This window comes from Pipistrellus kuhlii, unplaced genomic scaffold (genome assembly GCF_014108245.1).
Source record: "Pipistrellus kuhlii isolate mPipKuh1 unplaced genomic scaffold, mPipKuh1.p scaffold_m20_p_10, whole genome shotgun sequence".
In the NCBI taxonomy this organism is placed as follows: domain Eukaryota; kingdom Metazoa; phylum Chordata; class Mammalia; order Chiroptera; family Vespertilionidae; genus Pipistrellus; species Pipistrellus kuhlii.
In genome coordinates this window covers 26,120,414-26,132,957 of record NW_023425405.1, presented here as the reverse complement: position 1 = coordinate 26,132,957, position 12,544 = coordinate 26,120,414, and the positions used below count along the sequence as shown (strand labels likewise).

Genomic DNA, 12,544 nt, shown 5'->3' with positions numbered 1-12,544 from the left:
AGTGAATGCATCCCATTAGCCCAGCCCAGAAAGAGATGTCAGCTCCTTGGGGTGACAGCCTGTAGTAAAAGGTGAAATGTCAGAGCAAGATGTCCTGCTCTAGCATGGCTAACGTGGGCCAAATACATTTGTCCATTGGCCAAATACATTTCTGTTACCGGCTACCTCCTGATGTCTAAGTTCATGCTCATCTTGTTAGAGTAGCTGTAGATGTATGTAGAGGGCAAAGTCCCTTGAGGTCAGATAGGTGCAGTAATAAAGAAGATATTGACAGAATCCTAGGAGGTAAAAGACGGGGTTTATTGACTCAGATTGTATTTCATGGTGAGAGTTTACTTGGCTTCTCAGCATCCACAAAGAACTTACATGTCTTCTCTTGGTTTGAGTCTCTTTCCTTGCTGATCATCCTGATTCTTTTGCTCTGCCCCACTATTGATGTATCACATTTGACTCTGATTTTAAAGGTTTCCATTCCAATAACCGAAGGCCGGGATTTGATTGCCATGTTGACAGACGATGCTACCATTGCCGCCTGGAATAACGAAGGCCTGCCCGGTGACAGGATGTCCACCGAAAACGCCATAATCCTCACCCACTGTGAGCGCTGGCCCCTGCTGATAGACCCGCAGCAGCAGGGAATTAAGTGGATCAAGAATAAGTACGGAACTGACCTGAAAGTCACACATGTGGGCCAGAAAGGGTATGTGGAGTCTGAGGGATTGGCTTTCTCTCTTGCTGCTGTGAAATGGGTCTGATTGAAGTCCTGGCATTTGGTAGACCTCGTGGCCACTTTGAAAACGTGACAGTTTGGTGGTACTTGTTGTCTGCCTGATCCTGTTTCATGTGAAGCCTTTCTGTTGAAAAGCATTTATGTTGGGCCGCACCCACTTACCTGAAGAGGAAATCAGATTGAGGGCAAACCCTGCATTTGAAAGGGAAAATATGTCCATTTCCCAAGGCCAGGACTGGAAATGTGATGCATTGTAATCCTTCTTTAGAGCATTTGGCATATCACAAGAATTGTCAATGCACCTACAGGCTAATGATGTGTACTCTTTGTCTACAGTAGGGCTTTAACATGGCTGTAAGTCCTACTACTGAATACACGAAGATAATTTGATTTTTTGAAAATATAATTTATTTATTTTTTTACCGAGATGGAGAGGAGAGAGATAAAGAGCTAGAAACATCAATGAGAGAGAGACACCAACCAGCTGCCTCCTGCACACCCCACACCAGCAATGTACCTGCAACCAAGGTACATGCCCTTGACCGGAATCAAACCTGGGACCTTTCAGTCCGCAGACCGACGCCCTATCCACTGAGCCAAACCAGTTTAGGCTATAATTTGATTTCTTAGTCAAGTATTACATGTCACTTATGAGAATTGAATCTACGCTGAGATTTGCTGTGATTTGGCCTGCTAATACTATCTAATCAGTGGAAAGCTCTTTTGTATGTAGCTGGTGTTCAGTTAATGTTGAATAATTTTGGACTTACTGATATTTCATGAGTCCTCCATCTTTTCACATGTAAAATTAAATAAGGAATATCTTCAGTTGTGCAGATAAATGTCCTCCCTGCTCATCTGAATATTTGGAGAAAATTAATTTTGAAGCGGAGAGAACAGTTTTTGAAAAATGGGAATGAAATAAAATGATAGTTCACCATTTTACATGACTAAACCTAAAGATTTAAAAAAAATGGATATTTGATAAAACCACAAGACATTTGATAGAATTTGAATTGTTTTAATTAAAAAAGGTCCCATCAAATACATTTAAATTTATGATGTCTGGATAGTTTTATTTATTTCAACCAGGATGATGATCAAAAGGAACTAATTTATGTGCGGGCTTATTAATTCAAACTATTGAATTTCACTAAAAAATATAACTGAAATTTATCTCAAAATGGAAAGGTTTGGAGTGGGCCAGGGCCGCACACCTGGGACATGAGGCCATCATGTATCAAAAGAGATTTTTATTTCAGGCACCTGGGTGCAGGTGGCTGAGCCCGCCGAAGGCATCAGTGGAGACTGCGGGGAGAGAGGTTTTTATTGGTCCTTGCTGGCTGCAAGCCATCCTGCTGCTGTCAGGGTCCGGTCCGTCCTTGGCCCCACCTGATGCCAGGTGGCTAGTGGTTACCTAGATAGATGTTCAAGGCTGCAAGCTTTCTGCAAGACGCCTGCTAAGCACAATAAGTTTTCTTCGCCCGTTTTATTCTCTTCAACCCTTTAAAAAACCCAATCTTTAATTCCTATGTAATCTAGTTAAGGAAGAATACTACTTTATAAAATAGTTTTCTCTAATTTGTCCCATTTAAAATGGGACAAAAATATGATTTAGTAGCAATAATGTTAAACATTTTCCCTGCGCTTACTTACATTTTGTTGTCTCTGTCCTGACGGAACGTGAAGGTTTCTGAATGCCATTGAAGCTGCTCTGGCCTTCGGAGATGTCATCTTAATTGAAAACCTTGAGGAAACGGTAGATCCAGTCCTTGACCCGCTGCTTGGCAGGAACACGATTAGAAAAGGGAAGTAAGTACTGCTGAGTGTTTAACACACATTTTTGTGTTACAAATGAGTTTGATCATTAGCTTCTATGTCTTAGCCTCATAACCAGGCATAGTCTGTTGGATTCTTCTTAGTGATGTTTCTGACTTTTCATTCCATGGAACCTACATTCCAAGACCACAGCCACCTCAGTATGATCCAGACTGTCAGACCATATGTCTGCTGGATCATATTCATGCTGTCCAGTTCCTGACTTACACACAAGAACTGCATTGTCACAAGTCTGAGAACAGTTGCTCCTTTATTAAGTTATACCAATGTTTCTCAAACTTCAGTACTTTGCAAAACTACCTTTGTCACCAGAACTGCAAATCACTTATATCCTTATTTACTTAATATTTTTCTTTAAACCAATTTAAAATCCACTCACTATTTTTTTTTAACGTTAGCCTAATTGCAAATAATAGCATCCACAAAATTATGGGTTTACTGTGCTAGTTCTACTTTTTTCTAATATACTTAAAATATAACCATTAAAAAAAAGAATTCATTAATGGATACCTAAAAATCATCCCCAACATTTCACAGAGATGGACTACCAAAAAGTGGGAAAAGCCCTACTTTGGTTTGGCTCAGTGGATAGAGCATCGGCCTGCACACTGAAGGATCCCGGGTTCGATTCTCATCAAGGGCATGTGCCTCGGTTGCAGGCTCCTCCCCAGGCCGGGCCCTGGTCACGACATGGCATGCCGGAGGCCACCAATCGATGTGTTTCTCTCACATCAATATTTCTGGCTTTCCCTCTCTCTTCCACTCTCTAAAAATCAGTGGGAAAATATCCTTGGGTGAGGATTAAAGAAATATATTCAAAAAGTGGGAATACCCCCATGTGAAGTTCTAAATGCTGCCATTCCCCCCTGGGCCACCCCACTCTTCCCAGGACAATGATTCTATTTCCAAGGACTCACCAGGTCTTTTCTATAAGCCTGTGAAAGGTCAGAGGTCGCAGTTACATCTCCAAGGCCTGCATGGCCTCAGGGAATATCAGGAGGTCATGGCATCCCAAAGGCTCTTTGTGCCTTTCACTCAAGAACCAACATCCACTAGACTTCACTGCATCTCTCTCTCTCCCTCCCTCCCTCCCTCCCTCCTTCTCTCTCCTCCTCTCCCCTTTACAGAGGAGTAATTTCAGAAATTCCCTTACCCCCTTCTTCTTTGATGCCCATTCTCTCAAATGTATCTGTCTCCTGTTTCATCACTAGATTATTCCTGTCAATTTTAAGTGGAAATTGGCCTGCTTAAAGGTGACTAACTTCTGTTTTTTAAATAGACTCTAACCAATGAGTATAGAATATATTATACATCTCACCAAGTAAATCCATTTGCAGTGACTGACAACTTATAATTGTTTAATAAACCAGAATTTATCCAGACTTACATTTAGAACAGTCTAATAAGCCACTTAACAAACTGCAACTCTAACATAAATATAATTGCAGCTGTGTCTGATGTGTTAAAAATATAGTGTAATAGCTTGAATGTCACTAAAGTGAAATCCTTGTTATTAAGGTTCTGACTCTGTTATGAAGACCTAACATTTTTTGTCAGTAAGATACATACTCTCCAGCTTTAACTTGGACTTCCAGTAACACAATTTAGGTGTAAGAAAATTGGTGACAATCCCCCTCTCTCTCTCTTTCTGAATATGCATAATCTTTTAGGCTTTATAGAGCTGATCATGTCATTCCAGCATTTTTAAAAGATTAAAAGAATTTAAAATGATATGAAAGAATATAAAAAATTCTGTTTATTGTATGCAGTTATTACCGTAATAGTCCTACTAAACTCTTAAGTGTGTGAACAACTACTTGTATGAGGGTAAGTTTCAAATCTGTAGCTTCAGTTTTTTCTACTTCCCTCTTCCATGAAGATGTTTTTAGAGTATCTTTATCCAGAGAATCTGAGTGCTAATGATGCTTACATGTTCTACCAGCCACTGAATAAGCCTCTCTGAGCATGGCTGTATAAACCATGATGAGGTATAGATCTTGCCCTTAAAGAAGCTACATTTCCCCAGGAAAAGATAGACTTATCTATACTAATAAAAGGGTAATATGCTAATTAGACCAGATAGACCGGACATAAATATAATTGCAGAGAGAAAGGGTGGGGGCATGAGGCAGAGTGGTTAGAAACAATCAGGACAGCTGGGGAGAGTGATTAGGGGCAATCAGGCAGGCAGACAGGTGAGCTGTTAGGAGCCAGTGGTCTCAGATTCCAAAAGGGATGTCTGACTGCCGGTTTAGGCCTGATCAGGCCTAAAGCAGCAATCAGACATTTTCCGAGGAGTCCCGGATTGGAGAGTGTTTAGGCTGGGCTGAGGGGATCCCGAACTCCCCCATGCAAGAATTTCATGCACTGTACCTCTAGTAAACAATAAAAGGAATACAGAGCCATTGGTGAGATGATTGCATGGCAGAGAGTTGTCTGTTCTATAGTAGAGATTTGGAAAGGCCACATTGTTTTCGAAAGTGTTTACACTGATTCCTGTGCTCATCTGTAGTGAATAAGAGGTGCGAAGTCTTTCAGAGAACTGAGGTAGGGACTTTTCACCCTTCTGCTTTTTTATATAATACAAAAAGAAATCGTATTTAGTACCACTAGCCACTTTTTCCCAGGAGAAACTATTCCTACATTCTATTTTTTCCCACCTCTTATTTTTGGATGGGAAAAAAAATTTGAGGACACTCAAAAATTTTAGACTAATTTTTTTATAAAAGCTTCAAAAGTACTTTGGAATAAAGTTTAATATTTAAATAATTGTATCCTTTTTATCTGGCAAGAAATATGCTTAAACAAAACAAATGCTCTCTTGACTTCTCAAGTAACTTTTTAAAAAAGAGACATTCTCTCGGGTGTTACTCAGTGATTAGAATGTCAACCTGTGCACCCAAAGGTTGCTGGTTCAATTCCCAGTCAAGGGCAAGTATCTGGGTCACAGCTCTGACCCTTGGCTCCAATAGGTCCAGGCATGTGCGAGGTGCAACCAATCATGTGCCTCTCTCACATCTACGTTTCTCTCTCTCTAAAAATCAATGGGAAAAATATCCTCAGGTGAGGATTAACAAAAGAAACAGAGAGAGAGAGAGAGAGAGAGAGAGAGAGAGAGAGAGAGAGAGAGACTTTATAAAATATTCACACATATGCAAGCTAGAAAGGGGTATGGAAAAATAAATTAGATTGGTAGAAATAGGAATTCTTTTTCTTTTAATGAAACAAAAACTGGGAGAAAACGATGAAAAATATAATTAATAGGAAAATGTTGAAGTGCTTTGTTTGATAACAGAGCTAGAAACTCATTTGCAAGGTTAAAAAAAAGAACAGAAAAAAGTGTATTTACCTAGATCACATACCATATGAATCTACATGTTTGTAAATTTTCTAATAGATGTTCCTTTTGTGATTTCCAACAGTGGACACTTGATTCCCCCCTCCCCCCAATGTTTCCCTTTGCATTATAAAGACAGAATAGTAGTGGAAACAAGAAAAAGAGGGGGAGACAAACCCTGGGGATTGAAAGCTGGTTTATTACCCTGAATATCTTTATTGCTTCTTATTCCACAAATGCAGGTGGAATAATACTGTTATACTCTTGAGAGAAGGCACCTCAGAAAACTCCCGGCTATTAATAGTGTTTTTATTTATCTTAGTTCTGTGTTTGTTTGTTTGTTTTTGAGGGGTGGGATTTTGAAAAAACTAATGTTAGTTTATTCTTCCTAATAATGAATGCCTGAGAAGATGCTTGTGATAGATATAGCATAGCCCAAAAGTTGAAGTTCATTAATAATTGGAATGTTGTGGAGTATGAAGTAATGAATACTAATTACTCCTTTCATGTCTGACAGCTCCCTGTGGACCAATACATCAGCCCCGACTTTAATTTGGTTCTAGTAATGGTTTCATCAATAGCACATTAAACCTGTGTTTGGGAAGATATACAGTTGAACCTGACCCACATAGTAGATGCCGCTGTCATAATGGCCACAGGCTGACAACAGCTGGGTAATTACAAATAATTAAATCCACCAAACTCCAGACAATCCTAATTTTAAGTAAAATATATCTTATGGTAGCAATCGACAGAAAACATATCTGGGAAGATTTATCAACATGTACTTTTTTCCAAAGCAAATTTACTGGCTTCCATATTAGAGAAATTGCTGATGTGTGAAGCATCTTCATAAAATTATATCTTTGTAATCTTTCATATCTCCCAACATTATTAAAGAGAATTTATAAACTTTAACTTTAGCGGGAGTCACCTTACTGCAACATACATTTTGATTGGAAAATGCATATATGTTTCTGAGCATATAAATATTTTTAAAGGCATTTTGTACATTATTCTATATTTATTTTTACATAATTATTTTTTAGTAATAGTGTTTAAGAAGTATTCCCTAGGAACAAATTCAAAACTAACCGGTAGAAATATTAACTGTGTGGCATAAATTTCTATTTTTATAGAAGTAATATCATGAAAGGGAGAATAGTATTTTATGGATATTTATTTCATAATGACTAGGTTTCCTGAAAATTGTGCTGAAACTAATACAAGGAAGTCTCTTAGTTTCAGGTTTTCAGTTGATTAAATAATAAGTTGCTGCCTTTGGAGTTAATGCTATATGATTGTATTATAGTAGATAGTGGTCCAGTGCACCAAATTCATGCACAGGTCCAGTCCCTAGCAGCTGCCAGCTGCCTGCTGGGGCCTACTTTGCACCCACCTTGGCCTGGTGCCGCCTGCCCACTCACCTGCCACCCCCCACCCCCATCCCACTGCAGTCCCACTCTCATCGGAGCCCATCTGGGTCAGCAGCACTCCACTGCTGTCCACTGCCAGTGCTGCATTGCTAACTCCCACCATATTCCACTTCACCCCCTGGTGGTCAGCGCATGTCTAACTCCCACTCTTGGGCACAATTTGCATATTAGTCTTTTATTATATAGAATTATAGATCTGTTTGAATGAGTCTTACAGTGGGAGTGAAGACAGAATCATGTTCAATTCTATCCCACACTGTAATAGAACATCTCTCTTGCACTGGAAGCTTATGGTTTCAAGTAAACTCTGAGGTGATACAGTCCTCTCAAGTCCCTGTGGGTAAGAATATTTTTATTTTCAAGTTCAATTCATGCCTTCATAGAAGAGAATCCAGCATTCTAGCTTCTCCCAATTTCTAAATTCAAAATAAAGTTCAATTGCAGAAAATACCAACAACCTTTACTGTTCCTAAGTTCAATCAAGATTTTTTTTAAAAAAATTGTAATACTCGGGGTCTATGGTTAGTGCATTCACACACTGACAGTTTTCTTGCTAATGTTGTTTTTATCTGAAAGTACAAACAAAATAGGGCCAAAGATTCAGAACCGTAGATTCTCTCCTTCAAAAAAAAGCAAAATTTTTTAAAAGGGCAAACAAATATAAATAGAACCAGAATTTATTTTCCATGCTACATTATAATATTTAAATGTGGATGTAGTAAAATATAATACATATGTTTTATATACTTTATACATCTCAAAAAGGAAACATCTGATTTTTTTTTTCCTCTTCAGTGGTACCTAGACTCTTGCAACATTAATCTTTTTTTTTTTTTTTTTTTTATTCTAATTGAAGTTTGCGTCTGTCTTAGAAGGATGTGTTGGTTATGTTCAGTGTATGAAGCAGCAAGATGGTGACCTCATGTCTGTTCAGGAGTTTTCTTATTTCCCTTGGAAGTCTCTCCAGCTGTGCGGCTTTCAGCAGAAACCAGGTTGGACCAAGTGGAACAGCCCCTCCTGCCCAGGTTGCTAAGTAACACCTCTGCCCAGGTTGCTAGGTAACACCTCCCTCTGCCTTCTCTCCACCTGATCCTTTTGGCTGCTCTCAGCCGGAGCTGTTGGAGCTCGCAAGTCTCATCCAGAAGCTTTTAATTTTAAACAGCGGGGTATGCAGGAAGGCTTTTAGGTGTCCGCTGAAAAGTTGTTTTTCCTTCTCCTAAGTGTTTCTTTCTTTCCAACTAGTGGGACTTTATTATTTATTTATCTTAAGACCCAGCTGCTATCTCTTTACTCTGACAGAAGAGCTCTGATGAGGCCTGGAGAATGGAATTCCTCATATTCAGAGAATTTGTTAGCTGTCTGAATTGTCCATCTTAGAGACACTCTCTTAGGAAATTTCTCTCCAAACAGACAGCATTGGAAGAAAGGTTTTGCAAATCTCTTCTTTAAAAGGTTCTCCGTGCAGCTCCTTCTTAGTAAAAACTTTGGTCTGCCACAGGTGCCAAGTCCTCATTCTAATGGAAGATGTTGCTTTTCCATGTTTGCTGTCAGATGGTGATGAAAAATGATGGTGTTTGCTCAGGTTCTGGTCACTAACTGCATCTATGTAGGTCTTTATGATCCAAGACTGATGGCATTTTCCAAGTAGCTACCCTGAATCTCAGGGACAGCTCTAACAAAAGTAAGAGACACTTCCCTTAGTTTCCAGATGATAATCTCAATTTTAGACAATCATCTTGGTTAGACTGGGACAATACCTCCTCTCTTTCTGCTCAGAGATTCTGGCTCTCAGGTAAATCCGAACACTGGGAGAGATGTATCCCAGGGTTATCAGAGAAATGGCTGTGAACATTCACCACTAAATCACTTGCAAGTGTTTTTCTTGTCATTTGCCTCTCAATCCTTCTTAACAATAGTGACCTTTCATGACTTGAGGAAATTACAATAGGAATCTTTCATCCCATGACACCTTTGAGCTGGATTTTGAATAAACTTTTGAAAGAACGTTGAAATTCCCAGTATACCTGATTTTTATGCAAACCTGACATGGAAAACTGAATTTACAGTTAATCTGTAGATGATTGTCTTTATGACACAACATTTCAGTGAAGGAGGGAGCATTTTGGCATACTTAAAATACCGCATCTTCTTTTCCTGAGAGCCAGGAGTTAGAAAACTTTTATGTAAGTTGTGCTTTATTTTTATCACTTTATAAATTAAGTAATTAATTTTATGCAAGTATCTACCAGAAGTCATAGCTCTTGGATTGGGGCTGGGCACCTTGATAATCAGTGCTATTCTCCTTCAGAAACAAGGACAGAATTCCTACCCAAAGATCAGCAGGCATGTTCTCTGAGCTGTGTCTTTAATTTATTTATTTATTTATTTTTTTGTCTATTAGCCATTGATTGCTATGAATCCATCATATTCTCTCGGTACCCTCTTGTGACTGATGGTCAGACAGGTCAACAGAGGTTAGGGTTACAAGCTGTCACCATCCAACAGAGCAAATGAACCTTCAGTCTGATGCTGTGAAATGAGCTTTATACCAGGAGTCCAGTCCTGGGTTCTAATCCCCACTCTGCTTTTAAGCTTTCTGACCTTGGACAAGTCATAATCTCACTGGGTTCATAAAAATGAATTAGCTGAATGATCACTAGGGGATCTTCTTGCCTTAAAATGACAACTCTGGTAGGTGAAACAATGTTTTTGACTCACTCTATCCTATCCAATTAAACCATCGTGTTTGTACTGGGAAGACACATTTCATTTCCGGTTGTGTTCGTATAATTAGTCTCTCACCTCTAAGCCAGCAATTCTTGGCCAATGAGAAGCGAGGAAGGAGATCATCACTCGGAGAAATGTATGGACATCCAATAGGAGCAACTCTCCCGCAGATTCAGAGATTCCTGTCTCTTCTCTCCCACCACCCTCCACCTCCTCCAAACACACACACACACACACACACACACACACACACACACACACACATCTCTCTCTCTCTCTTTCTCTCTCTCTCTCTCATACAGTGTCCTGTTCCTGGAAGACATAGAGCTGGAAAGTAGGTTAAGAACTACTCATTGAAGAAAGTAACCATACTTCTCCATTGTATGCTGCTCTCCATGCCTTGCTGTTACTTCTCACTGAAGAGTTAAGCTCAGGAGCTCACAGCTGCCTTCTGTGGTGTGGCAGTCATGACCTCTGGATTCCTGTCTTTCACAGAAACAGCACAGGGATGTTGGCTTTTCTCACTCCTCTGGTTAACTCAGTCGTCGTTCAGATCCTTCAAGTCCTGAGAGAGCATTAGCCATCCATTTAATTTTCCCAGTTAGGAGATTAACCAAAAATTAACCCAGCAGCAGTGATAAAACCCACCTAGTCATTTTGTAGTGCTTGCCTTTCGTAGATCATGAACACCCCAGTTGAGGATAATTTACTATCCCTAGGAAATCTAAGCTTAATGAAGAAGGTTTCAGAGCAAAATATAAAACCAATTTTATAGGCAGACATCCTTATCTCTTCCATCAGCTCAGCAGAGTCCCTCCAACTAACTCTCCTCACAGAGAAAACCCAGCAGATAGATTTCTGGTTCCCAAATTATGAATGCTTCATGGCGTATCTATAGACACGCAAGTGGGATTTGGAGAGCCCTGGAGTCCCCTCAGAGCTGCCTTATGGAGCTGTTCCATTGAGTACATATTTAACCAGTTAATGGCTTTGTCTCCTGCAAAATTGTCCAGCCCCATAATCCATGTTGGCCAGTCTCATGTGATTTGTGGTGTATGTTTTCTCAAAAGCCTAGGGAAGGGAAGCACAGTTGTGTGTAGTGGCTGATGGGGAAAAAAAATTGTAGCTTGGTGTTCCCGGGAAATCCTTGGAGATCAGCTGCTATTGCATTGAGAGGAGATTACGCTAGTGCCACTACCTGGTGTGACCCTCTAGAGTGGCAAATGGCAACCAGCCTGTGCTGATAAGGCCTGTGAGCTAAGAATGACTTGCTGTTGTTGTTTATCTTTGACTTCTTTTTTCAACTTTTTTAAAAATTATAGTCGACATACAATACTATATTAGTTTTAGGTGTGCAACATAGTCATTAGACACATGTATAACTTATGAAGAGCTAACAATTGTTTTAAAGGGTTGTCAATATCAAAGAGTATGTGGCAGAGACTCTCTGGCCCCTTACAGACCCTGTTCTCCAATCCCTGCCCAAGAGGGATTTCTCCCCTAAGGCCTGAAATCCTATGACTTTTAGAAATGTTAGTTGCCTTGCTGGAGGCTTGTTGTTGTTTGTTGTTGTTTTGTTTTTTAATATATTTTATTGATTTTTTTACAGAGAGGGAGAGGGACCGAGAGTTAGAAGCATCGATGGTGAGAGAGAAAAGAAACATCGATCAGCTGCCTCCTACACACCCCACTAGGGATGTGCCTGCAACCAAGCACATGCCCCTGACTGGAATCGAACCTGGGACCCCTGAGTTTGCAGGCCGACACTCTATCCACTGAGCCAAACCAGTCAGGGCCTGGAGGCTTGTTTTGATTCTCATATATACACACCCTCCACACAAATCTCAAAATTATTTTGATTTCTTACTGCAGTTCCTAATTCTGCCACGAGCTATCCTTTTACAACAATAATGAAAATTCTAGACTTTATTTATTCAGTGTACTTCATTTAAACTTAAATGTTTATTTGGGGGGATTTTTTAGGCCTCTATTTTTTAAATTGAATTTATTGGGGTGACACTGGTTAATAAAATAATATAGGCTTCAGGTATACCCTTCTGTAGCATCATCTGTACATTGTATTGTGTGTTCAACATCTCAGGGCAAGTCTCCTTCCATCACCATTTATTCCCCATTTACCTCCTACCTCCTCCCTCCCCCTTTCCCTCTGTAAACACCACACTGGTGTCTGTGACCATGAGGGTTTTTTTTGTTTGTTTCTTTTTATTTTTTTTTCCCTTCACCTTTTTCACCCAGACCAGTGTAAAAATGTTTAAATTCTCTTTTCATCTGGGGATATGGATTAGTGATTAAAACAGGAAGTTTATGAAATATGAACTCAAACCCAGTGAAAATTCATGAGCAAAGGAGGGGACATTCAACCCAAAATCATGAATGATAGTGTCAGACCTGGCATTTCTGAGACACTTGGTAAGGGAGGAATGAATTGAAACCGAGATGGAGCCGTAAGCAGAA

The 12,544-nt window shown here is 39.7% G+C and overlaps 1 protein-coding gene across 1 annotated transcript in view; it reads left to right on the top strand.

The window, feature by feature from the left end:
- The window catches only part of DNAH11 (dynein axonemal heavy chain 11), a 196,412-nt gene that overhangs the window by 146,886 nt on the left and 36,982 nt on the right, over positions 1-12,544 (top strand). Inside the window, exons 64-65 of the mRNA XM_036429948.1 lie at positions 465-700; positions 2,420-2,542. Of these exons, the coding sequence (XP_036285841.1) occupies positions 465-700; positions 2,420-2,542 (359 nt within the window). The remainder of the gene's footprint in view (positions 1-464; positions 701-2,419; positions 2,543-12,544) is intronic.